This window comes from Panthera tigris, chromosome B2 (genome assembly GCF_018350195.1).
Source record: "Panthera tigris isolate Pti1 chromosome B2, P.tigris_Pti1_mat1.1, whole genome shotgun sequence".
NCBI lineage: Eukaryota > Metazoa > Chordata > Mammalia > Carnivora > Felidae > Panthera > Panthera tigris.
The window spans coordinates 123874876-123901951 of record NC_056664.1 but is presented as its reverse complement, the minus strand read 5'-3'; the positions used below and the strand labels follow the sequence as shown (position 1 = coordinate 123901951).

The following is a 27076-nucleotide window of genomic DNA, read 5'->3' as shown; positions in this document are numbered from 1 at the left end:
TATGTGTATATTACATACACATAATGTTGGAACAGCAAATATTCAGAAGTTAGCGGCTGACGCTAACACTACTCACTACCTTTATCATGTGACAGTTCATTACACTCCAAACAGCAAGTGCTGCTATTCAAGGTTAATTACGAGCGCGTAAAGAGGGGCGGTGTTGGTGGAAAAAAAAAAAAAATCTGATTTTGATGTCGGTTATATTCTATCCAACACAGGAATAAGAGATTAATCAGGACCTCCTGTCGGGACTACTAACGTGGACCTGCAATTCTACCAGACGGTGGGAGAAGTGACCAAGAAGATAGCAACCGCTTCCCAGTCCAGACCTCCGTGATCTCATTTCACATGACTTCACAGACCTTCGCTACCTGCCTTTGGAAATAGAAATAGTCTTAAGAAACTTTTCCTTTGTTGACACAATTTAGAAGGGAAAAGTTTCTTATCAGATTCTTTGGGTTCTCTGAAGGGTGGACACAGGAGGCACGTGGGAAACATCTGTGTCTAGCGGTGTAATGGTGTCCCGTTAGACAAGTTATCCCATCAGAGGACCACCCTCTTGGCTTCTCTGTTACAGTGCCTTAATGCCGCAGCCGTCCACAACAGCCACGTGGATGTTAGTGGTTCTTTGCTGCAGCCTTATGACCTTTCTTCTGTTCCAGCCTCTGCGGACCGGCCATGGATGCTTCAGAGGGATGTGCTTTCTCCCTTCAGAACAGTACAACCGTCATGTACTGAGATAACACGAGTGTTGATGGCAGATGATGATGGGAGAAGCGGGAGGTGGAAGGTGGTCCCACTCTGTGAGGAGTGCTGGGGAAAGCCCTTTAGAAACCAGGCCTAGCCTGGAAACTTCTCAACTGATAATCCCGGTATCCTGGATTATTAATGTACTAAGGGGAGATTTTATTAAGAATTTGAACAGATCTTATAGAGAATGAGAGCCTCTGAATAAAACCCCTAATTCACTTTATTTTTCTAAGTAATTAAACGTATTTATTCAATGATTGAATCTGACATTGCATGTACATTTATAAAAATTGCTTAATTTTATTTTTTATTTGAGACAGAGAGTATGTGCGGGGCAGAGGGATAAAGAGAGAGAATCTTAAGCAGGCTCCATACTCAGCGTGGAGCCCGACATGGGGCTTGATTCCGTGACACTGGGATCATGACCTGAGACGAGATCAAGAGTCAGACCCTCAACCTACTGAGCCACCCAGGTTGCCCCATAACTGCTTAATATTTCAAACATACCACACACGTATATGCAAAATACCTTCTGTATATGAAGGCATAATTCATATATGTCTGTTGCCATTACATGAGACTGTATTCCCCATAACCACTCACTATTATGAATAGATGTAAATTTAGGAACAGTGCTTAATTACTGCTGGAAGCCCATGCAGGGTTTCTTGGAGGTAGACTGACGTGTTGCTCAAGTGTTTGGGGGCATATCTGCAGCCGGTGCTAATGCTGGAAGGCCTTCTGTGATTCAGTAACTCCCCGAGTCAGCAGACATTTACTAAGTGCCTTCTATATGCCCTGCTCTAGGGCCACCAAGGCGAATACACAGAACGTGCTCTCTGCTCCTCGGGAGCTCACAACCAACTTTCGTGAGTTCTCGGACGTCTGCCAGAAGAAAAAGTCATTGGTACATGGGGATCCCCGCATGAGTAAGTGTATTTTAATTTCACTTCTCAGTGACAGTCAACTGAACTGTGAGTCTGCAAATCACGCAACTTGTAAGTGTGCCATCCTTAGGCACTCGTAGTCTGGCAGTAACATCAATATTTAAGCAAATACGGACAATGTAAGCAGTCCAAGCAAGGCAAGTGGTGTATGAAGTGGAAGTGGCCCGTCAGAAAAAGGACTCTATCTGATCTGGGCACTGGAGGACGCAACAAGCAAGAGACGGTACAGACGATCATAATGCCGTTGACCGGGTTAGTCATTCCTCTTAAAGGGCGGTACGGACCAGGCGCAGAGGAACGACGTGCACGTCCCTAAGGGAGTGGAAAGCAGTGTGGTGATGTGAGACCATCAGGAAGAGGCTTCTAGGATCACAAGCCCTAGTCCCAGCATCTAGCAGCCCCTGGGATCACAAGCCCCCGTCCTTACCTGCTGAGCCATGGCTCGAATGCGCCAGTACTCGGCCTCCGCACTGGGGGAGGAGGAGGGGGCCGCCACCCTCACCTGGCAGCCTTCCCCACTGAAGCTCTCCGTGCCATTGTGGAAGCAGCCCAGCAGATCCTAGGGAGAAACACAGCAGGCGTTCCCTGGGTGCGTCCAGGCCCCGTCCCCGAGCTGACACTGTCCCTGCGTCCGGGACGGAAGCACTGATCCGACAACTTCTCTCTCCCCCTCTGCAGGATTGCGGGTGAGACAGCCTGCTAAGGGGAGGAGGGCAGAATCCGGATGCCCGACCTGACAGGGGGAGGGGGCAAAGGAAGGCTGGACCCTGCTCGGGCTCCTCCTGCCCGCACTTTACCTTCACCGGCTTGAGCGTGGCGGAGAACGCGTCCTGCAGGGCACAGCACGCGAGCCTCCACATCTCCTCGGTGAACACGGGGCCCGCCGTGACGAGGACATACCTGCCCAGGGAGACAAGGAGATCCTGAATCTGTATGTTTGCCGTCACACGGTGTAAGGACTTACAGACGCGTGCACAGATTTATTCCATAGCTTCCGTAGCAGGTCTCACTGCCTCTCATCACTCCCGGCTTCCGCCTGTGACGTTCCATCGTCCTAACACTGTTCCTAAAGCATTTGACTTTAGAAATGTCAACGGGTCCCCAGTGTAAATAGGGCAATGTTTAGGCTTGCGTGCAAGACTGTATATATTCTGTGCTAGGTTTTCCATTCTAGCTCCATTTTCCGCCACTCCTCTACAAAGGACAACCAAACCCACCCTCCTCTGCCCCCGCCCCCGTCACTGGTAACTCTGATCTCCGTGCTCATGTTTGTGATGCTCTGCTTGTGAGTCCCCACCGATCAAAAGCTTACCGACCTCGGGGATCTGACCAAGTGTCATTAATACGAAAAGCCCTTGCTGACCACCCTGCTCCCCGGCCCTTCTGTCCCTTCTTGGCATGGAGGATAAGTCTTTACTGTTATCATTTTTCATGGGTCTCTCTTTGTTATGTCCTTTAGAAAAGGCTATAAGCCTCTTGAGGGTAGGGATCTTGACTTCTTACCCAGCAGAATACCTCGTACAATGCCTAAGACGATAAATGTTTGCTGATTAAACACGAAATGAGGAATTATTAGCATATATAGGTGTGTGTGTATGTATGTATGTGTATATACATACACACACCTATATATGCTAATAATATATACACACACACACACACACACACCTATATAGTCATTTTTACCTACAGAAAGCAATCTAATTTCCTTGGATTTTATAATAAAAACTCTTAATTTTGTGGAGCGCCAGGGAATCTTTTTCTCACCTAATACAGGAGCAGCCCACCCTGGAGATGGTCTCTGTGGGCTTGGCCACACACGCCACCAGTAACTCAAACAGGTCCTTCAGCATCGTGTTGATCATGCTCTCATACCTGATGTCTATGGGGAAAAGTAAGACCACGATTTCACTCAGTAAAGGAGGGGGTTGAAATGGCATCTGCAGCGAAAGGAGGAAGTCCTATAAACATCTGTGAGAAAAGTAATTTTCTTGGATTTTTTAAACTCAATTTTAGCTTGTATTATCCATTTCAAGATGAAATATATGTGGTTTGCTTTCATGTGTCGGTGTGCATTCAAAGTTAAGCGTATAATTCACCTACTTTACTAATTTATTACTATTAGGCGGAATATACCATCTACAGCCTGAAGAGTAGCTAGCAAAAAATTTAAATTCTTAAAAAAACAAAAAAGAGAAAAATGAAACGTATACATTCCTTATTGCTGATAGACTAAATTGAATTCAATGCTCTCAGCAAACAAGACCTCTCTTGTCTTACCACTTCTTGAACTTCTCAGTCTGGCACACTATCCCCAGACCAAAAGTGAGACTTCCCCAAGTCATTCTATTTGTCCAATTCAAGGGAATACATCTGTATTCTTTTCCCTCAGAGTCCTTGTGATGCCACAGATTCCATTTTCAGTAGGATCATCAAAGGTTCTGGGCCGTGCAAAAACAATGATCTAGATGAGAACATCTACCCCTAGGGACAGTTATCGCTTACACGTGGAAAAATCCACTGGTTTTCTTTTGCGATTGACGTTCTTTTTTGTGGGGCAAATTGTCCTTCAACTTAGTGCAGCTACCCACTTCTTATCTTTGCTTTTAGACTCTCCCTTGGGGTGACTGTCTCAGCAGATTTTCTAATGTCTCTAACAAGGGAGTCTCTTACCTCACCTCTCCCTTTATAACGAAAAGAGAAAGGACTGTAGAATTATTATTTTTTAATGCTTATTTTGAGGTGGGGAGGGGCTGGGAGAGCAGGAGAGAGAGAATCCTGAGCAGGTTCCATACTGTCAGTGCAGAGCTGGATGCGGGGCTCGATCTCATGGACCTTGAGATCGTGACCTGAGCTGAGATCAAGAGTTGGACGCTTAACCGACTGAGCCACTTAGGCGCCCCGGCATACAGAATGAAAACTTCTAGAGTTAACGGCGATTTTTCTTCTGTTCTCAAACTCCCAACTCTTCCTATGAAGAACCATGAGCAAGAATGTAGATTTCACAAATGATGCTCCACTGGTACCACAGCTGACCTATTTCCCTTGCCTCTAGTTCCTGCTTCAATATATTATCTACCACATACTTTGAGATCTTTTTCAAAGTGCCAGAGATATGAAGACACTTTACCCCCTACCCTCTTAAACAACTTCTTGCCTATAATTTAGGCCGGTTCTACAATCTTATCTCCTCCATTTAGCCTCCCCAGATGAAGCAGGAAGATATACACCCGTCACTTTTTTAATGTATTCATTATATACTTGAACTTGCCTCCCCTCTCCTCATGCATACACATACTAGATGGAATTTTATTTTTAGTCACATATGTACTGCAAGTATCAATTTTCATTTTCATCATCTACTACGAGAAGGTTGGCCCTGACCACATAATTCTATTTTCGTCATTTCTGGACAAAAATCATACACTGGGGGGGGGGGGGGCACCTGGGTGGTTCAGTTGGTTAAGCAACTGCGACTCAGGTCATGATCTCGCGGTTCGTGAGTTCGAGCCCCACATCGGGCTCCGTGCTGACATCTCAGAGCCTGAAGCCTGCTTCGGATTCTGTGTCCCCCTCTCCCTTTGCCCCGCCCTTGCTTGCACTGTCTCTCTCTCTCTCTCTCTCTCTCTCTCTCAGTAAATGAATAAACATTAAAAAAATTAGAAAAAATCATACCCTGGTATTTATAAGTACATTTAAATGGTGACGCTTGCCACGAAAAGAAATCCTCAGCATGGACTGCTGTGGCACCATAGATACCTGAGTGTATAAAGCTTTGAATGTGTTCCACCACCAGCTCACAGGACAGGCCAATGGCATGCTTGAAATTAGCAGAAGCCACATCCCAGTACGAATGGTCTTTATGGCTACGACGGAGCCAAAGGGACATCACAGGGAGGAGAAGGTGAACCACCGCATAGATCCCAAACCCGGGTCCTGGAAGAGAAAAGTCAGCATGAGAACTGGGAACGCAGAGCTCTCCTGTAGCGCAAGGGAAGCTCCTGCCATCGCTTGGCATTGCCCGTCTCTTTCCCGGGCATCCCCTACCCTCTGAGAAGCTGCAAGGAAAAAGAACTTCCTCCTGATTGGGGAATATATGGTCTTCGGTGGCATTTTTCTTTGTTTCTGATGATTTTACTTATGGAAGTGACACATGAATAAATTCATAAAAAAATTCAAACACCAATAAAGCTATAAAGGATCACCTGATTGACTCCAGTCCCCAGATATGTGTGTATGTATCTGTAGGTTTATAAGAAAATACCCTCTAAAGTGTAAGTACATATGTCTACATGAAACACTGAGAAGCACATTAACATGTGTTAGAGACCATTCGTTGTTAGCAAATTTAGGTATTCCTCATTTTGACTGCCACATTCCATGGTATGTGTATACACAGCAGTTATTTATCCGGTCCCTTACTGATGGACATTTAAGGTGTTCCTAATTTTTTGCTTTATAGACAATGCTATAATGAAAATCCTTGTGAAAGTGATGGATTTTTAAAGTCTGATTACAAAAGTAAGGCATCCTATTTTTTCCCCTTTTCCTAATAAACAGAAAACACATGGGAATACAAAGAAGAAAAAAACCTCACCCACAGAGATAATCACATTTTGATGTTTGGCTTCTAGTCTTTTTGAATGTACATGTATATTTATAAATGCATAACATTTCATAAATTTGAGATTGTACTCCGTAGTATATAGATTTTAAATATTCACACTCATTTTAATGTCTGCAGAATATTTATATGCTCTTACTAGAATTCACTTAACACATGTAGGGTGTTCATAATTTTTTTGCTATTCAATATATTTCACCAAGCATCATTGTCAAAATTAATAGCGAGACAAAATGTATATATGATTATCAAGTCTTCATCAGTTTATGATAAATATGAAACTCCTCTTACTACTAAGGAATTAACTAGTGGGTTCATTTGTGGTTCTGATTCTGTTTGTGAAAACCAAAATTTCTAGTTTCTTGGATCTTGGGAAAATTTGCATGTCTAAGCGTACATGCTAAATTTGATTAATTCAAAAGAAGAAATAAATGCCCTCAGGGCCATTCTTTTCCTGTATTACTAAGGTACCAGGTGACCACTAAATGTCTTTTTCTAAATCTAATCACCTATGACCTTTATACATTTAAGATCTTGCTGTCTTGGGGCACCTGGGTGGCTCAGTTACTTGAACGCCAACTCTTGATTTTGGCTCAGGTCACGATCCCAGGGTCGTGGGATTGAGCCCTGCCTTGGCCTCTGCACTGAGCATGGAGTCTGCTTAAGATTCTTTCTTTCTTTCTCTGCCCCTTTCTTTCCCCTGCTCATGTGCTATCTCTAAAATAAAAATAAAAAGATCTTGCAGTCTTAATATTGCATCTATACGTATGTATATGTGTGTATATATGTATATGTATTTGTATATATCATGGTTTGTTTATGTCACTGGAGACCCAATGAGTCCCACTGACAGCTCTGGGCCAAGAGCATGTAAGATCCAGTCAAAGAGGAAGACTGTAATCCTGGAAAAGAGCAAAGCCAATACCCTTGGCCTGATTATTGTGGGAATCCAACATATCCAACTAACTGGATAGCACACATTATTTATAAAGGCACTTCTGGGAAGACATGGAAATAATAACAGGACATATCTTAAACATCACTGCATCATAGCCATTCAACAAGTATTTACTGAGCATCTATTTTGCATGGAGCTCTGCACCGAGTCCAGGGATATAGCTGTGAAACAAGCAGACCCACAGAAATACCCTCCTAAAAAAAGTTACATGCATAAGAACTCCCCCCAAAAGACAGACGTAGAAATTCTTACCAGGCGTTTTGGTAACATCTCTCAACAGCTCAAAGAGTAAATCCAGGGTTGGTGGCTGATGCTGACGTGGACAGTTGGACACAGCTGCTGTTAGCTGCTCCAGCAGGATGATCCAGACTTCTATCAGCCCTGGAAACCAGAAAGCAGATCTCTGTGAAATCCATAATACAGAATCATCATAAGACCAAACTAAACACTGTTAGTTTAGCAATGTGCCGTACGGATGTGAGGCATTGCCCGGTGGGGTAGCCCGCAGTGTCCACAAGCAAGGACAGATTATGATTTACACGTTCTAACAAAGTCAAAGGGCAGAAACCCGCCAAATTTCTTCTTATTCCCCTACAGGAAGAAGGTGATATGGTAAATTCTACTATATTGAAACAACTGTCAGGTTTCTTGGGAGCTGAGAGTACCAAAACACTAAAATATCCTTTTGTATCACCCAAGTACATCTTTAAAAAAATTTGTTTTTAATGCTTATTTCTTTTTGAGAGAGACAGAGAGACAGAGCATGAGTGGGAGAGGGGCAGAGAGAGAGAGGGGGAGACACAAGGTCTGAAGCAAGCTCCAGGCTCTGAGCTGTCAGAACAGATCTTGACATGGGGCTTGAAATCATGGACCTGAGCTGAAGTCAGACACATAACCGACTGAGCCACCCAGGTACCCCTAAGTATATCTTTTTTTAAAAAAATTATTTAATTACAAATATATAACAAAAATTTGCCGCCTTAACCCTATACATAATTATGCATACAATTCAGCGGTATTAATTAAATGCACGGTTTTGTGCAACCGTCTCCACTGCCTATTTCCAAAACTTTTTCATCATCTCAGGAAACCTACACCCATCACACGGTAACTTTCCATTCTCCCCTCACTCTAGCCTCTGGTGTGGCCTTTATGGAAAAACGGTTTGGTACTTCTTCAAACGGCTAAACAGAAGGATCAGATGACCCAGAAATTTCTCTCCTGGGTCTACACCCTAAGCAATTGAGAAACGGTAGACTGAAAAGCCTACTCTACTTTCTGTCTGTATGAATGTGCCTATTCTGGATATTTCACATAAGCGGAATCACACAGTATTTGTTTCTGTGTCTGGCTTATCTCACTTAGCATAATGTGTTCAGGGTCCGTCCACGTTGTCCTGTGTGTTGTGTCATGTTTTGTTTGTCTATCTGTCGAGAGACAAGGTGTGGTTTCCACCTTTGGCTATGGTGAATAAGGCTTCAGTGAGCACGGGAGTGTAAGCATCTGTTTCAGTCTCTCAATTCCTTAGGGTCTAGACCCAGGAGAGAAATTCCTGGATCACCTGGTCATTCTGTTTGGCTTTTTGAAGAAGTACCAAACTGTTTTCCATAAAGGCCACAGCATTTTACACTCCCGTGAAGGTTCCAATTTTTCTATGTCCCTGCCAATGCTTATTTTATCTTTTAACTGTAGCCGTTCTAGTGGGTGTGAACTTGTACTTCACTGTGGTTTTGATTTAGATTTCCCTAATGACGAATGACGTTGAGCATCTTTTCATGCGCTGATCGGCCATTTGTTACATAGTTTGAGAAATTCGTGTCCTTTGCCCATTTTTAACTTGTGTTGTCTTGTTGGGTTGTAGGAATTCTTTATAGAGTCTCGATATTAAAACCTTATCAGAAATAGGACTTACAAATATGTTCTATTCTTTCGACTGTCCTTTCACTTTCTGGATCATGTCCTTTGATGCACAAAAGTCTTCAATTTTGGTGAAGTCTGAGCCATCCGTGTTTTTCTTTTGTTGCGTATGTGTGCTAGTCTATTTTCTTTGCTTTTCTCTCATTCAGCCCCAGTGTCTCCTTTTTTTTTTCTTTTTTTTTGCAATCTATACATCATTTTGAATTTACGGGTCCACATTGCACTTGGTGCTGCTCGCACTCTCTCGTCCTGCGTCCACGCAAATCACTGCCTGTATCGCTCACAGGCAGGGAACGGTGCTCACGGCATCAACAGAATCGTAAGCCCAGGCAGCACACTTCTCAGTACACAACTCTTCTTGCTCCTCTTCAGATTTCATTTTTATTTTTTTATTTTTAAAAAATGTTTATTTATTTGGAGAAAGAACATGTGCATGCACAAGAGAGTGGGGGAGGGGCAGAGAAAGAGGGAGACAGAGCGTCCCAAGCAGGCTCTTTGCTGTCAGCTTAGAGCCCGACGCAGGGCTCAGTCTCACAAACCCGGAGATCATGACCTGAGTTGAAATCCAAAGTCAGAGGCTTAAGGGACTGTGCCACCCAGGAGCCCCTGAAGTTTCATTTTTAAAATAAGATATTTTTAGTGTTGCGCACTACTAGGCAAGGGAAAAAGCATGAGATTCTTTTTATTAGATGTAAATAATTTTAGTTTTGCCATTTACATAAGCACTACCTGAGCCAACACTCCAGTTCACCACTGCCTTTGGAAATACGTCAACCTGCAGATCAGATAACTGATACAGAGAAAGGACTCAGTTTCTCTAGCTTAATCCAAAAGGACCTAAAATAGAATACAAAAAAAGCCCACTCTCCATTTTATTTTTAATACTTCTAATTTTCCTGTGAAATGTGACTGTATCAGAAGATGGTAGCTTTTAAATATGCCCATTAAGGGGCGCCTGGGTGGCTCAGTCGGTTAAGCAGCCGACTTCGGCTCAGGTCATGATCTCACGGTCCGTGAGTTCGAGCCCCGCGTCGGGCTCTGTGCTGACAGCCCGGAGCCTGGAGCCTGTTTCGGATTCTGTGTCTCCCTCTCTCTGACCCTCCCCCGTTCATGCTCTGTCTCTCTCTGTCTCAAAAATAAAATAAATGTTAAAAAAAAAAAATTTAAATATGCCCATTAAATTGGCGCATCTGGGTGACTCGGTCAGTTGAGAATCTGACTCTTGATTTTGGCTCAGGTCATGATCTCACAGTTTGTGGGATTGAGCCCTTTGTCGGGCTTGTGATTCTCTCTCTCCCTCTCTCTCTCTCTGCCCCTCCCCTGCTCATGCTTACACGCTCTCTCATAATAAATAAACTTTTAAAAATTCCCATTGAAAAAATTACTTCCAAAGTTTTGAATATGCCTATTAATAGGAAGCAAAACCAAACCCACGGCCAATAAATAAAATCAGGTGACAAATGCTTATGAACCTCAAAATGTAAGCAGGTGTGAACAAGCTAACTTGCAGGAAGTTTAGAGGACAGAATCACATGTTATGCACCACTAGAAGGGGTATAACCAATAAAGTCCACATGGAAAACTCCATGGGACACTGGACCATACCTCTTTAACAAATGAATTGCAAAGGAGTGAAAAAGAGCTGAAGAGGAAAATCTAGAGATTGAAAGGGATTTAATAGACCTATCAGCCAAACATGTAGTGTGGATCTTATGTGAATCCTGAAAAGTAACTGACATAAGAAAATAGGAAATGGTAACACTGAATGGATATTTGATGTTCAAGAATTATTATTTTTAGGTGTGGTCATGGAATTAATGGTTATGTTTGTTATCTGTGAAGAACACATACTGAAACATTTTCAGATGAAATGCTATAATGATTTGATCTAAGACAGAGGAAGCGGAGGGAACAGAGGGAGGGGGTGTGTGTGTGTGTGTGTGTGCGTGTGTGTGTAAATATACAGTAGATGAAGCTGGATGATGGGTAGATGAAGGTTCATTATACCATTCTGTCTAGTTTTAGCCATGTCTGAAATCTCCATAGGCAAAAAAAAAAAAAAAAAAAAAAAAAAGAAAAGAAATTATTGGCTCTTGGAAACCAAAGGAATAGCATCTAAGAATGCATTAATTTTTAAGACTAACTTAAAGCCTTTGCCTTTCTTTTCTCTGGTCTAGCTATATTTAGCTATAGCTACATAGCTATATGTAGTTTAAAGGCCTAATGAATTGATAACGTGGAAAACTTTAGAGAGGTGGTTGGCGGTAACTTATCCATACAAAGATGGGCTGCCTAGGAAAAACAATGGATTAATGGTTTGCACAAATGGAAAGGGGATTCCTGACAGCGACCCTACACAAACCATGTACAACTGTTTTAAAGACTATATTATAGATAAACAATGTTAGTTTCTGTTTATAATGGTCTGGACTGGAGGTTTAAGAGGCTAAGTATGAAACCTCTATTAGGCAACACCCAGCCTATTTCCACTATTTTCACTGTCCTCTCCATTATTCTTTCCTATGGTTCTTCCTTACACCTATTCTAAACTAGTGAGGTTTTAGTGTCTATAATCCCTATGGAAGACTGTCAATCCTCTCACTGCTCTCATAAGTGGATTTATAATAGAAAAAGAAAACAAAAATGAAAAACAAATAAAAAAGCAAATGTAAAAAACCTCCCCCCGAAAGTCCTTCTGCAAGGGTTTGAAACAACCTGTGATGCATAATAGACTCCTTTAAGGACATAATTTCTATTTCTAGATCTAGAACAGGGCAGGGTCGACGGACTCAGAAGACAAGTGTGAGCATGAGTTAACCCATCTGAAAATGTCCCCAAGTTACTAGACCGAACTCCAATCCTCGGGAAATTACATGGGAACTAATTTGAAACACATTCTTTGAAATTATTCTTTTAATGAGCCTTCAGTTCCACCAGCCACAAATAGATTCTCTCTTCAGTAGTGGCTTAATTTCCCCAGTCTCTAACCAAAGAGTCCTGCAGGAAGTAATTATATAATGATTGTGTTTCCTAGAAGGTATTAAAGACAATTACCAGCCAATTTAAGTACCAATGCAACCACATCCCAATTTACTAAATTATAGAGAATTCAGAGTTAGAAACTATATTTAGCGGAAGCTGCACTCTGTTCACACTGAGTTTCGATGGAAACTAAAAAGGATGGGTTTGGAGACAAGACATCAAATGATGTTTTTTTTTTTTTAATGTTTATTTATTTTTGAGACAGAGAGAGACAGAGCATGAACGGGGGAGGGGCAGAGAGAGAGGGAGACACAGAATCGGAAGCAGGCTCCGAGCCATCAGCCCAGAGCCCGACGCGGGGCTCGAACTCACGGACCGCGAGATCGTGACCTGAGCCGAAGTCGGACGCTTAACCAACTGAGCCACCCAGGCGCCCCTCAAATGATGTTTTTAAAGAGTCCATGGAAACTTTAGGTAGCCATGTTCTATTAGAATTAAAAACAATAGCAACAGAAATGGATGATCATTCTTATGATCTGTAAGTTACTGAACTCATGACTTAAGCTTCTGGGAATATGAAAGTATTTCGGTCCAGACAACTAACTTACCAGTGTCGTCATCAAAATCAGACAGGACTGACTCAATGCCATCCTCACTGCTCGCCGACTGCTCCTGAAGTCTTCGAGGCAAGCTAGCGAGTCGCCCGCTAAGGAATATTGGCTTCAACGGCATTTTGTAGATTTTGGCCAGTAACTAAAGAATGAAATATCAAATGCAATTATATATTGGAAAAAGCTGCACTCTGGGTGTTAATGAAGAATAAAATTATACACCAGCCATATTCATGTTAGGGAAAACCAGAAAAGCTCTCAACGTATGAAGGTTCTAAGGTTGGTTGGGATTTGGAGGCATCTCTCCCATGGAGGGGGTGAGACGGCATTCAGTACAAACCAAAAGGTGGAGAAAAAGACTCTAGGGATACTTGCTCAGCATCTCAATTGCCTATGAATCTTATAGGCTTTTGTAAACCTTCCCAGGGAACCACAAAACAGGTCAAGAGTTTTTGCCTATGGGGGGAGTATTCTATGGGGATCGCTGAGGAGAGAGTCTATAGGTAAATGGGATACTAGACTTTGATTTCCCCTTCCCTTCAGTCGACACCAAGGCACTGAGGCCAACAGTAAGTGGGGGAACGAAGGATTGTGTGGGCCAGGTGGGAGAGATGAAGGGAGAGGAAGCAGAACTGACAGACTGCCCTGGGTTCCACATTCCCCTCTCACTGCTGTGGAGCCTGTCGCCCAGGAATCCGCATTCCTGGGCCAAACTCCCCTGGAGCCTCAGGAATTAGAATTGTGCCTGCTGGGCCTGTCCTGTTCCAGAAGCCAGGAAAACAGATGTGAGGGAGACAGAAAAAATTCCTGTCCTGGGGTGGGGGGGGGGGTCTTACAATAATAATTTCGGACATAAAGGCTATAGAAACAATTAGGTGATACTAGAATGACCGGGGTATGTGGGAATGTTGGCAGGGAGTTGGTTCATAGCTCTGGTCTCTCTGAGGAGGTGATGTTCCTGATGAGATCAAGAGAAGCAGCATCCCACAGAGATCCAGGGAGGGGAAATTCTAGGCAGAGGAGAGGGCAATAGCCCTGAGCGGTAAGGCACCGTGTATCTGAGGAGCAAAAAGTCCGTGTGGTTGGAGCCCAGAGCGAGAAGGAACGATCTGAGGGTGAAAAGGTGGCTGTGGTTCTGTTGTGAGTGGGGCCTGGTGGAGGCAGCTGGGGGAAGAGGCGGGGGCTGGGTATCCTTTCTAAAGTCCTGGGGCTTCATGCTATACCTGCTATCACCATGGGAGAGGTTCCACAGTCCAGAAGAGGCCCGGGGACAGAACCCGCAAAGACAGGACTACAACTACTGAGACAGGGTTTCACTGAAGCCTGGGGGGGCGGGGGGGGGGGCGGGGCAAGAAAGGGCTTCAGGAGGGACCATCCTCTGGTCCGGCGGCGTTGGACGCAGATATTGGCAGTGACTGGATTTTGCACAATGAAGGTCGCTGTTGACTTGGATGAGCGCTGTTGCATGGGATTTCTTCACTAGATCTTGGCCGACTGCATCCCTCTTTTGTTTCTGTCTCCACTGGCCGCATCCCCACCGTCCACGTTCTGGTCCTATCATGAGGACTTCCCGAGACCTCATGACTCCCTTCCTTACAGCCTGACTCAAACATAGAGATTAGGATGGTTCCTGCGTCTGAGTGTAAATGAGAAGTTTGAGAGATTGCAGTTCAGTTGTGCGTTCTAGTATATTTCCATTACTTTCTTCCTTTCCTTCCTGGAAGGGGTGGGGACAAAAATTTATACTAGAGCTGCGTGCAAGCACCGCCCCCGGTACCTGAGAGCAGCGCCGGAGGTAATCCAGGGCAGGCAGGCACAGGTCCGGGGACGTGGCTCCCGGTCCCGGGACACAGTCTCCTATTTCTTTACAGTCCACTTCCCCTGGCGGACAGAGATCGACAAAATTACTCTCGCCTTCCTCCTTCAACAGGAGACCTGTTGAGCCACACGGCCTTGGCTCAATAAATGTCTACTGAAATAAGAAGAAAAAGTTACCCCAAGCTCTGCAACCCCGGAGACAGTCCTTTCTCCCCTCTGCACGTGTGCATCTTTTTTTTTTTTTAATTTTTTTTTTAACGTTTATTTATTTTTGAGACAGAGAGAGACAGAGCATGAATGGGGGAGGGGCAGAGAGAGAGGGAGACACAGAATTGGAAGCAGGCTCCAGGCTCTGAGCCATCAGCCCAGAGCCTGAAGCGGGGCTCGAACTCACGGACCGCGAGATCGTGACCTGAGCCAAAGTCGGACGCTTAACCGACTGAGCCAGCCAGACGCCCCTGCACGTGTGCATCTTAAACACAGTTGGGATCACAGCGTGCATCTTATTTTGTTGGGAACATTCCATTTTGTGAGTCTCCTTTGCAGTAAGCAATGGACACTTTTTCTGGGTTCTACCACAGTACCCACGGTGGCTGGACGCTGTTGTTTTGTACCTGGACAGCCTGTAACTCACTTCACTGTGCCCCTGCTGCTGTCAGTATGACTCTGAAGCTTGATGATTAAGGAGAATCCTGGCGACAAGCCACATGTTGGGCTGGAATGAAGCGCCAGGCCTCTCTCTGTTTGGAAAAGAACCCATCGGCTACCAGTGCTCAGCACTAAATAGTGATGATAAATAAAGGCTCTGGGATGATCTAAACATCTGGGGCTTGGGGACTGAGACGACTGAATTGAGTTGAAATGATTTTTCTTTCTTTTTATTTTTTTGGTGGTATATATCTAGAGATTTCGCAGATCTGTAGAGGGCATCTAGATTTTCTACAGGTAAATACTAGTCGAGGATTATCATTCTTCTCATGCAATGAATCTATTCACATAGTTTTAGTAACTTTGTTCCACTGATACTGTAATTGTTTCCCATTGTCTACAAGGGTAGCAACTAGCACCCTCGCCCGGGGGTAAACAGACCTAATTACTAGGCATTAGTTAAAATTCAGACAAAGAGGCATGTTTCTCCTTTAAAAACAAGAGATAAACACTTGTATTTTAGATCAAGGATCACCTTTTTCTGTACAGGTTAGACAGGAAATACTTCAGGCTTTGCAGGTTCCCTTGTTTTTGTAACACCTTCTCAAATCTACTGTCCAAGCACAAAAATAGCTAGAGACAAATGATCATGGCTGTGTTCCGATAAACTTTATAAAATAATTTTTTTTTTTTGCCAATTGTTTGCCAACCCTCGGTTTGGATCAGCACACTTCAAACGTGAAAACACAGCATAGATCAAATTCATGTTGAATAAGCCAAGCGGGAATTAAAAATACGTTCGTTTCTTAGCCTGTTGATCACAGTGAGCCGTCCCAAAGTTTTTTTGTTGGTTTTAACCAAGGCCGCTGCGGTACACATCAAAGTCTATGCAAGTGGCGCCCCCTGGAGTCCGGGGCCGTCCACAGCCAGCAGGGCTGTACTGGAGGCCCCTGAGTACCCCTGAGGCTCCATGCTCCGTACAAATAACTCCACCTTATAATTCACAGAAAAAACCATCCTCCTTGTGCATCCCGATAATTCTGCATCTCCATTTGCTGCCCTTAACTCCCTCCTTAAGAGAAAATCTCACATTTGTGACACGCTGTTAGGCATCTCCCCTCGAGTGGAGTTTCACAGAAGTTCAACAGGTCCAAAGGTCCAACGTCAATACCTTCTCCTCTCCTCCACACCTAACCTGCTCTCCTTTTGAATGTCCTAACTCTGGGCAGCACCAGCCTTTGTATGAAACGTGGGGAACGGGAGCCATCCTCGGTTCCCCCTCCCCGAGCCCCCATTCGGTGACAAGCCCTACAGACCCCACCTCTGCCATGTGCTAGAGCATTCTCTCCACAGTCCGCCTGCCCGCAGCTTCTCGCACCCACGTATGGGGAGATGTGCCTGCCAGAGTTTAGTGTCTAAGCGTGCATGTGACTGGAGTACTCTTTACTTAATAACCCTCCCCGCACATTCTGGATTCCTTGACTTGGCACGCGGCACCCTTCGCAACTGCCCCCTTCCTTTCTTTCCAACTGATCACCCACCATCCCTCTTATGTGGGTACCTTCAGTGTGCTTTGTCTTTAGGAAAGTAAACCCACGGCTTACCCCACCAAGTTCAAATGTCACTTCCCCTTTGAAGCTTGCACCTAGCCCCCGCTACCAAACATCTGTCTCAGCGGCTTATTCATTTCAGCTTACATGTCTTTTTTTTTTTACTAGCCTTCATGAAAATATTCATCTTACTGAATTGTAACAATTGATTTATATGTGTTTCCTAGAAGAGCCTGTGAGTGTCTCACAGGCAGGAACCTCTCCCATATTTTATTCATCTTTCTATTTATTCACTTTCTATTTATTAACTGAATAACAGAATAACAGTCATTATGACTCTTCAATGAAATATAAGACTGTGATATAATAGCAAACACATATACTGGTCTCTGCTCCCAGTTCCTGGCACATCGCTCCTAAAACCTTTGTCACTTCCCAAGCGACAAGAGTACTAGAAGCATCTTTTGTTCTGATATTTGGTCTTTGACTCCAATTCCTGACACAGAGCTCCTACAGCCTTGGAATTTCCTGGATGGTAGGAATATCTATTGTTCTGATTGAGGCAACAGCCGGTGGGCTCCTGGGTGTGGACTGGTCACCAGAAAGATCAAGCCATGACTAGAACATCCCCTTCCTAACTCCTAAACAGAGTTAAAGATCTATCATGCCTACGTGATGAAGCCTCCGTAAAAATCCCCAAAGCATGGGGTTCCGAGATCTTCTGGGTTCGTGAGCACATCTACATGCTGGGAGGGGAGCACACCTCAACTCCGTGAGAACAGAAGCTCCTGTGTTTGGGACCCTTGTGGACCTTGCCATACGTATCTCCTTTGGCTGTTCACCTGTATCTTTTATTATATCCATCATATGATAAACTGGTACACGAGTTCCCCTGAGTTCGGTGAGTTGTTCTAACAAATAACCAAATCCAAGGGGCAGGGGCTATGGGAAGCTTGTATTTGTAGCCGAGTCAGAGTTGTGGGTAACCTGGGGACCTACTTGTGCTTGGCATGTGAAGTGGGGGGCAGCCTTGGGGGGACTGAGCCCCTAACCTGTGGAGTCTGCGCTAACTCTGGGTAGTGTCAGAATTGAATTGGATTGTAGGACACCCAGCTGGTGTCGCAGAGTATCACGTGCTGTGAGGGCCGCCCCCTTCCCCCATCCAGTATTGGGAGTGTGGTAGTCATATGGGAACAAAGGAGATACGCAGGAGTGAGTTTTTCTCAAACAAAAACTGAATTTTCTGCTACCTAATACAAAGATGCATACTTTAAGTTCTTATGATTAAGATTATTTGGCTTCTATTTAACATACAGCAGAATTAAAAAGTCGTATGCTGTACTTCAGATGAAATCTTCCTCTGAAGCCCAATTTGTAACATCAAGAAGCGAGCAGCTGCGATGGTTACCCTTCCGCTCAGTCCTCTGTTTCCCAGGGTGTACGTAATAAGAGAATAAAGCATATATGATAAATAATAGACTACAACAACAATGGTCTACAGATCAGACTTGTTGCCTTCAGGCGCTATCCTGAAACTTGCATTTTGTTCCTGGTCCCTAAAAAAAAGGGAGTGTGAGTGAAGTCACCTCGTTTCTCTGTGTCCAGTTTTCTTTTGCAAAGGAATTGTGAATTGTTTAGCAAAAATTAAAAAAATATATATATTATGAACTTTATATTGCCCTTATTTAAATTGTTCTTAGCCTCCATGTCTCAGAGCACTCCAGGGCGAAGTTCTCAAAACTTTAAGATTTAAGTTCCTTCTAAAATTTCTGGTTTTAGAAACTTCTGGCAGAAACTAACTGCCCTCCCCTCTCATCCCAGGTAGCTTGCGCTTTATAGAAACCTGCTACAGCAGGTCGTGTGGTATAGCAGGACTCTACTTTGTTAAAGTATTGCTAAATTAAGCAGAAAATCAACTTAGTAGACTCTGACACCCACAAGGCCTCAGAGAAGGGGGACTTTGACATTCTAGAGAAATTTTATGATTAACAAGGCCTAGGGGAAGGCATGCTTGATTTTTTTTTTTTTTTTTTTTTTAGGAGGAGCTGGGAACTCAGGCGGAGGCCGCCATTTATGGGACATCGAGGATCGTAGTTCCCGCATCGGGGCAGTTACTGAATACAGTACCGAATATTCTGAGACTCAAAAAGAAGCTGGCACAAAATAACACATTGATTGAAAACGTGCTACAAGAGTGTCCCGTGAACACGATGAATGACAGCAACCCTGGACAGAATCCAAGCTGCTTTCACAGTAAGCTTTCTGCTCCTGAGTAGACAGCACACTGCCATCTGCATCTCGCCCAGGCTTGCTTGCTTGCTTGTTGCCAAGCTTGTTCTTGGGCCTGTCTCCGGGCCCTTCCACACAAAGTCATCCAGGACGGGGCCCCCAGCTGTCATGAGGCATGGAAAGAAGACCCCACTTACCCAGTCCTTTGACAAACTTCATAAGGCACATGATGTAACTCGTGGCTGCATTGGCGAAGACCTGGATGTTGTCGGTATTGAGAAAAGCTTCAAATACATCAAACACTGGAGCTTGGCCTTTTCCTGAGGGGAGGAGGTTGTAGAATTGTAAGAAAATGAAGTCTACCCTTCAGGCTGTCCATACTCTCAGCATCTTCCATGGGGTCTTGGAAAAGACCTATTGGAGGAAATCCCTGGCCTTTTGATGGAGCGCACAGTACTGTCTTTCTCAGCTTTGCCTGCAGGGGGAGCTGCAGGAAGGCTACAAATACCAAGACCTCGGTAGACCAGAGATGAGGGCAAACAGCTGAATGCAGGGCTGAGGCAATGTGTGAGTCTACAGGGCAGTGAAACATGCGGGCCTCTGGGATTCTCCTGCACACACAATTATAGGGAAGGGAAGGTTTTAGAAAAGCCCTGATGGCGTATTCTGATTTACTCATAATGTGCAGAAAAGAGTTCACAGGCTTGAGACTGCTATTCTTAGAAGGCCTGCTTTGCAAGATTTTTCCTTGATTGGTATCTGGGAACTGGGTTCTCAGAATATTCCCGGGCAACAGTTAACTGATAAGGGTGGTTCACGGTGCCTAGACTGTGCAAACAACATGGTTTATTCCGAATACTTGCTTTCCTTTGGGGAATCTGGGATTTTGGTGGGTGCTAGGTAGAGGGTACCCATGTGGCCAGCTCTTAGCTGGGTGTCTAATGGGCTTTGCTGGGAAGAAACAGCCTCATGTTACTGCATTTTCACTACTGGGGAAGAGTATGCTCTGTGGGACCCTCATGGGAGGCAGAGAGCACACGAAACCTGCACAGGGATGTCCCAAGATTCTCTGATTTTTTTGCTCTGATCCTCTGGCCTGTCCTTAGTACGTTGCCATGATAAATCTCGGCTGTGAGCCACGTAATAAATCTGAGCCATGCAACAAGACTTAGTATAACTATAGGCTGAGTCCCATGAACCCCTCTGGTTGGTTTCTGAACGTATCAGTAGTCTTGGGGACCACGCACTGACAGAATACCCATGGTTGCTGGGCATGCTCTATGGGTCCCCATCCATTTCCAGCCAAAGCCAATTTCTTTAACTGGGATTCTACTACATGATGATGCTTTCCTGCTTCTTACTAGCAAGTGAATAATGTTTTCCTTTTTGGCTTTAGGAATGAACTCAACACGGATAGGTGTACCTGAAACAACAAACGGGAGTGTCAGTCTTCTGTCTAATCTGTCCATAAGAGCAGGGCCTGATTCATCATGCTCAGGGTTCTTGGCCTGCTGGCAGAACTCAGGACGTGTGTCCCTGCTCTACCAGATTGTTCCCTGCCGGAAAAACATGGCTGCATGGCGGTCTTCCCTATTGCTCTGTTTCTTTAGGTAGCATGAAAACTGACATCAGGAACTAATGCTTTATAACAAGAATCATCCACATATACTTCCCTCTCACTACCCTCACTTAACAGAGGACTGGAAATGCTACCCAGAGCAACTAGGCAGGAAAAGATAAAATAAAATGCATCCAAATCAGAAAGGAAGAAGTACCATTGCCTGTTTGCAGATTACGTGGTATGTTTTATTTAGAAACTCCTCAAGACTCCACCCCAAACTTCAGAACTCATCAAAGCGTTCAGTAAAGTTTCGGGATATGAGACGAACACACGTTCTTACCCATGGAGTAATCACCGACCAGATACTCCTTCACTTCAGACTTGTTCCCACTGTGCACCGTTTCCAGGGCACTGAACAAGGACCTCCATCCTGACTGGATCTGGGTGGAACACACTTCAACCAGCTCGCCGATGGATGTGACGACCTGGTGGAGGCAAAGGAAGTAGCACTTAAAACTTCTTCCTTACAAGCAGCAGGAAGATTTCTGGAAAGGGGGATACGCTTCTCTGGTCCCTATATCTGGATCAGTGCCAGTGAAAAAGAAACACCAGAATTCAGCCAAACTCACTCAAAAATCTACATGAGCAGCCACATTGCATTAATTTGCATTCTGCTAAAGACTTCCATTGTTGAGCAACTGTTCACACGCCTGTTAGCCATCCATAAATGTTCTGCTGGTTTTTTTTTTTTTTAAATTGGGTTTTTGTCTTCTCATTATTGACTTTTTTTTAATGAGTTATTAGAGTTCTTTATGTATTCTAGATTCAGGTCTTTCCTGGGGCGCCTGGGTGGTTCAGTCAGTTGAGCACCCGGCTTCGGCTCAGGTCATGAGCTTGTAGTTTGTGAGTTCAAGCCCCGTGTCAGGCTCTGTGTTGACAGCTCAGAGCCTGGAGCCTGCTTTGGTTCTGTGTCCGCCCCCCCCCCGTCTCTGCCCTCCCCCTGCCCCCCGGCTCATGCTCTGTCTCTCTCCCTCTCTCAAAAATAAACACACATCCAAAAAAAAAAAAAAGACTATTAGATTCAGGTCTTTCCTGAGATATAGGATTTATACATATTTGGAAATAGTTTGGCCTTGTCTTTTTATTTTTTTATTTTTTTTTCAACGTTTTTTATTTATTTTTGGGACAGAGAGAGACAGAGCATGAACGGGGGAGGGGCAGAGAGCGAGGGAGACACAGAATCAGAAACAGGCTCCAGGCTCCGAGCCATCAGCCCAGAGCCTGACGCGGGGCTCGAACTCACAGACCGCGAGATCGTGACCTGGCTGAAGTCGGACGCTTAACCGACTGCGCCACCCAGGCGCCCCAATTGTCTTTTTATTTTTTAATAGTGTCTTTTGAAAAACACGTTTTTAATTTTGATGAAACCTAATTCATCAATTTCTCTTCTTATGGATCATGTTGGTGTCATTTCTTTTTTCAAAAATTTTTATTTTTGAGAGAGAGAGAGAGAGAGAGAGAGAGAGACAGCATAAGCAGGGGAGAGGCAGGGAGAGAGAATCCCAAGCAGGCTCTGCGCTGTCAGTACAAAGCCTGATGTGGGGCTTGAACTCACAAACCGTGAGATCATGACGTAAGCCTAAGTCAGACGCTCAACCGACTGAACCACCAGGTGCCTTCATGTTGGTGTCGCTTCTGAGAAATCTTTGCCTAAGGCAAGGTCCCAAAGATTATTTCTAGTAATATTCACCATATTAGTGTGCATTTTGCCTGACATCAATACAGCCACCCCAACTCTTTCATGGTTACTATCTGCATGGCATATCGTTTCCAGTATTTTACTTGCAATCTGTTTGTGCCTTTGAATCTAAAATCTGTCTCTTGTCACCTGCATATTATAATATCTTCTTGCTTTGTCCAGTCTTAGAATCTCTGCCTTTTGATACTTTTAGTCAATTCGTGTTTTCTAACATCTTTGAGACATAAATCACATACCATAAGATCGACCCATTTATACTGTATGACTTTTTTTTTTTTTTTTTAGCATATTCAAGGAGTTGTGCAGCAATCTAATCAGTAGTCTAGTTTTAGAGCATTTTCATTACCTGCCTGTGTCCACCAAAGCCAGCACCTGGGGACAGTCATCCTTCCCACCCAACCCTACCCTCCACTCCAGGCAATCCTTGGCCTACTTTGTATCTCTACTGATGTGCTTATTATCGATGGACATTTTACATAAATGCAATCATACAAAATGTGGCCTTCTGTGACTGGCCTTTTTCACTTAGTGTCAGGTTTCTAAGGTTCATCCATGTTGTAGCACAAATCAGAACTCATTTTTTTTTTATTGCCAAATAATATTTTATTATATGGAAATACCACATTTATCCATTTATTAGCAGATGGAATTTACGTTGTTTCCAACTCTCTGGCTATTATGAATAACATTACTATGAATGCTTGTGTCTAGATTTATACGGATATATATTTTCATTTTTCTTGGGTATGTACCTTTGGAGGAACTGCCAGACTGTTTTCCATGGTGGTGCATTTAACCTTTCTGTCAGTGGCACATGGGAGTTTTGACTTCTCATCAAAACTTAGTATCTTTTATCTCGGAGTCATTCTAGTGGGTTTGAAGTGATATCCCATTGTGGTTTTGATTTGCATTTCCTTAATGACTAATGACATTGAGCATCTTTTTGCCAACACATATTGAATGCTATTATTAACGATGTCTTATTTAGGTCTGTCATTTTATTATTTGTTTTCCACATATAATGTGATTTTTGTTCCTCTGTTCCTCCTTTACTGCCTTCTTTTGTGTTAAACATGTTTTTAATATGAAATTTATCGTCAAATTGTATGGAATCCTTTATCTACTTTTAATTTATTATTTGTGTTATTCTCTTGACTGTTGCCCTAGGGATAATATACATCCTTAATTCATCACGATATTCTTCAAGTTAATACTGACGTAATTCTGGCAAAATATAGCAAATTTGCTTCTAAATAGTTTCGTTTTCTCCCCCTTTGTTCTGTTATGGTTATTTATATTTTTATATTTAATAAATCCAAAAATACAGTGTCAGAGTTAGCGCTCTAAACATATTTTTAAAACAAAAAGAAAAAATACATAAATCTTTTTATATTTACTCACATAAGAACCATTTCTTCTTGTAAAACTGATTTACTATCTTGTTACCTCCTTTTAGTCTGAAGGAATTCATTTAGTATTTCCTTTTTTAAACCCTTTATTTTTGAGAAAAAGAGCGCACAAGCAAGGGAGGGGCAGAGAGGGAGGGGGACAGAGGATCCAAAGGGGGCTTTGTGCTGACAGCGGTAAGCCTGATGCGGGGCTCAAACTCACGAACCATGAGCTCACAACCTGAGCTGAAGTCGGATGCTTAACCGACTGAGGCACATTTAGTATTTCTTATAGGTCTGTTAGCAAGAAATTCTTTCAATTTTTGTTTATCTGAGAATGCTTTTACTTCATCGTTATCTTTGAAGGGTAATTACTCTAAATTATTCACTGACTTTTTTTTTTTTTTTTTTTCCTTCCAGCACTTTCAATAGATCATTGCATTATCTTCTGGCTTTCATTCTCTCTGGAAAAGCAGCAATTAATCTTATTGTAGTAATGAACTATTTTTCTCTTGCTGCTCTCAAGGTTTTGTCTTTGAGCAGTTTGACTCTAATGTATCTACTGTGGATCTCTATGTATTGATGCTAATTGGGGTTCCATTATTTTTTGAAATATGTTTTCTCACCCTTTGTCTTTCTCATCTATCTCTGAACTCCCATGCCTTGTAAGCTTGATATTTTCCCACAGGTCTTCAAGGTTTTGTTTCTGGTCAAACAATCCTCTCCAATCTTTAGAATGGATAATTTCTACCAATCTACCTTCAAAGTTCACAAATTCTTCTGCCGTTCCAAATAGTTTTCATTTCTTTAGACTAGTTTTGAATCATTGTCATCATATTTTCCTTTCATTCTTTGAACATATTTATAATAGCTATTCTAAAGACTGTCCCTCACCACCAATATCTGGGCTCATTCTAAGTCACTTTCCGTTTGTTTGTTTGTTTGTTTGCCTCCCCTCTCAATGTGTCACTCTTTTTTTGTCTCTTTGCATGTTTTTTTCTTTTTTTTTCTGTAAATTTGACATTTTATATAATAGAGTGTAGGAATGCTGAATTCTGATTAATTTTTCTGATTTTTTTTTAATAAAGGGCTGGACTTACACTGTGCAACATCTCTTCCTATGTATGAGAAGCCAAAGTCTGGCTCAGTTTTTTTTTTTTTTAAATTTGTCATGTCTTAGCTTTACTATCTCGTATTCATCCCCATGTCTGCATAGGTTAGTGGTCAGCTGATGAAGCGGGAAGAAGTTGTGCTCAGATAGCTTGAGTCTTTAAAGCTCCCATTCTCTTCAACCAATCCATGTGTGTAGATTGAGGAAAATATTCCAAGGTTAACCAGTTTTCAAGTTTCCCTGGTTTTTACCTACTGATGGTGGTATTTGTATGGTCTATCTTACACCATGTTTCAGTCAGCCAGAGATGTGCAAGGAACTTATCTCGTCTTTCTATTAAGTCTCTGGTTTTCAGAGACTCATGTTACATTTCCTTTCTTTAATTTTTTTTTAATGTTTATTTATTTCTGAAAGAGAGAGATAGAGCATGAGTGGTGGGGGCGGTGCAGAGAAGAGAGGGAGACATAGAATCAGAAGCAGGCTTCAGGCTCTGAGCTGTCAGCACGGAGCCCGATGTGGGGCTCAAACTCATGAACTGCTAGGTCATGACCTAAGCTGAAGCCGGATGCTTAACTGACTGAGCCACCAGGTGCCCCCAAGACTCACGTTACGTTTCTTACCGGTTCACTGCTCGCTGCAACCTTAGGCTAGCAAAGTTGCAAGGTTCCCCTGTTCGCTTCCTAATGAATTCACCACGTTTAGTTGCCAAACCAATGGTCTTTTTTCATCTTCGTCAAACCAAGTCCATCATTTATAGGAGAAACACTGATGATTTTCCAGGTTAGCTCCACACTGGTCAAACTCCTATTTTCTTGCCAATATCTTGAGAGCAAGGGTGATGGGTATGGTCTTTGCCAGGAAGTCAGGCACTTCCACTGTTCCCAACCAAAGTTGTATCAGAAACTATTTCTACACACAAATGCTACTCAATTTGTTGTCTGTCCTTGGTCAGTCTCTAGAAACCTGAAAGTGTTGCTTTTGACAATTTTGTCCTGTTTAATACTTGATTTTTGTGAGGAAGATCCGTTAACTTTTTCATGCCACCGTTGCCTAAATCCCTCCTGTCCTAAATCTTCCTCAACATATTTAAGCATAGTTATTTTTTTTTTATTTTTAAAATAATTTACTTATTTTTTAATTTACATCCAAGTTAGCGTATAGTGCAACAATGATTTCAGGAATAGATTCCTTAATGCCCCTTACCCATTTAGCCCATCCCCACCCCCCACAACCCCTCCAGCAACCCTCTGTTCTCTATATTTAAGAGTCCCTTATGTTTTGTCCCCCTCCCTGTTTTTATATTATTTTTGCTTCCCTTCCCTTATGTTCTTCTGTTTTGTATCTTAAGGTCCTCATATGAGTGAAGTTATATATTTGTCTTTCTCTGATTAACTTCACTTAGCATAATACCCTTTTAGTTCCATCCATGTAGTTCCAAATGGCAAGATTTCATTCCTTTTGATTGTCGAGTAATACTCCATTGTGTGTGTATGTATGTATGTATGTATACACACACACACATACATACCACATGTATGTATATACATACATACATACCACATCTTCTTTACCCATTCATCTCTCAGTGAACATCTGGGCTCTTTCCGCATTTTAGCTATTGTTGATAGCGCTGCTATAAACATTGGGGTGCATGTGCCCCTTTGAAAGAGCACACCTGTATCCCTTGGATAAATATCTTGTAGTTCAATTGCTGGGTCCTAGGATATTTCTGTTTTTAATTTCTTGAGGAACCTCCATACTGTTTTCCAGAGTGGCTGCACCAGTTTGCATTTCCACCAACAGGACAAAAGAGATCCTCTCTCTCTGCATTCTGGCCAACATCTGTTGTTACCTGAGTTGTTAATGTTTGCCATTCTGACAGGTGTGAGGTGGCATCTCACTGTGGTTTTGATTTGTATTTCACTGATGATGAGGGATGTTGAGCATTTTTTCATGTGTCTGTTTGCCATCTGGATGTCTTCTTTGGAGAAGTGTCTATTCATGTCTTTTGCCCATTTCTTCACTGGATTGTTTTTTGGTTGTTGAGTTTGATAAATTCTTTACAGATTTTGGATACTAACGCTTTATCTGATATGTTGTTTGCAAATACCTTCTCCCATTCCGTTGGTTGCCTTTCAGTTTTGCTGATTGTTTCCTTTGCTGTGCAGAAATTTTTATTTTGATGAGGTCCCAATAGTTCATTTCTGCTTTTGTTTCCCT

General features: G+C 43.1%; 1 protein-coding gene across 3 annotated transcripts in view; it reads right to left on the bottom strand.

The window, feature by feature from the left end:
- ARFGEF3 (ARFGEF family member 3) overlaps nt 1–27076 on the bottom strand; it is a 179714-nt gene that overhangs the window by 12656 nt on the left and 139982 nt on the right. For all 3 annotated transcript variants that reach the window (XR_006217888.1, XM_042987213.1, XM_042987212.1), the window contains 9 exons: nt 20939–21083; nt 19235–19357; nt 14570–14673; nt 12790–12934; nt 7535–7663; nt 5460–5636; nt 3468–3582; nt 2498–2600; nt 2128–2259 (listed from right to left, as the gene is read on the bottom strand). Coding sequence is in view for 2 of the 3 variants with exons in the window: in XM_042987213.1 (XP_042843147.1) it covers nt 2128–2259; nt 2498–2600; nt 3468–3582; nt 5460–5636; nt 7535–7663; nt 12790–12934; nt 14570–14673; nt 19235–19357; nt 20939–21083 (1173 nt within the window). In the remaining variant the exon portion in view is untranslated. The remainder of the gene's footprint in view (nt 1–2127; nt 2260–2497; nt 2601–3467; nt 3583–5459; nt 5637–7534; nt 7664–12789; nt 12935–14569; nt 14674–19234; nt 19358–20938; nt 21084–27076) is intronic.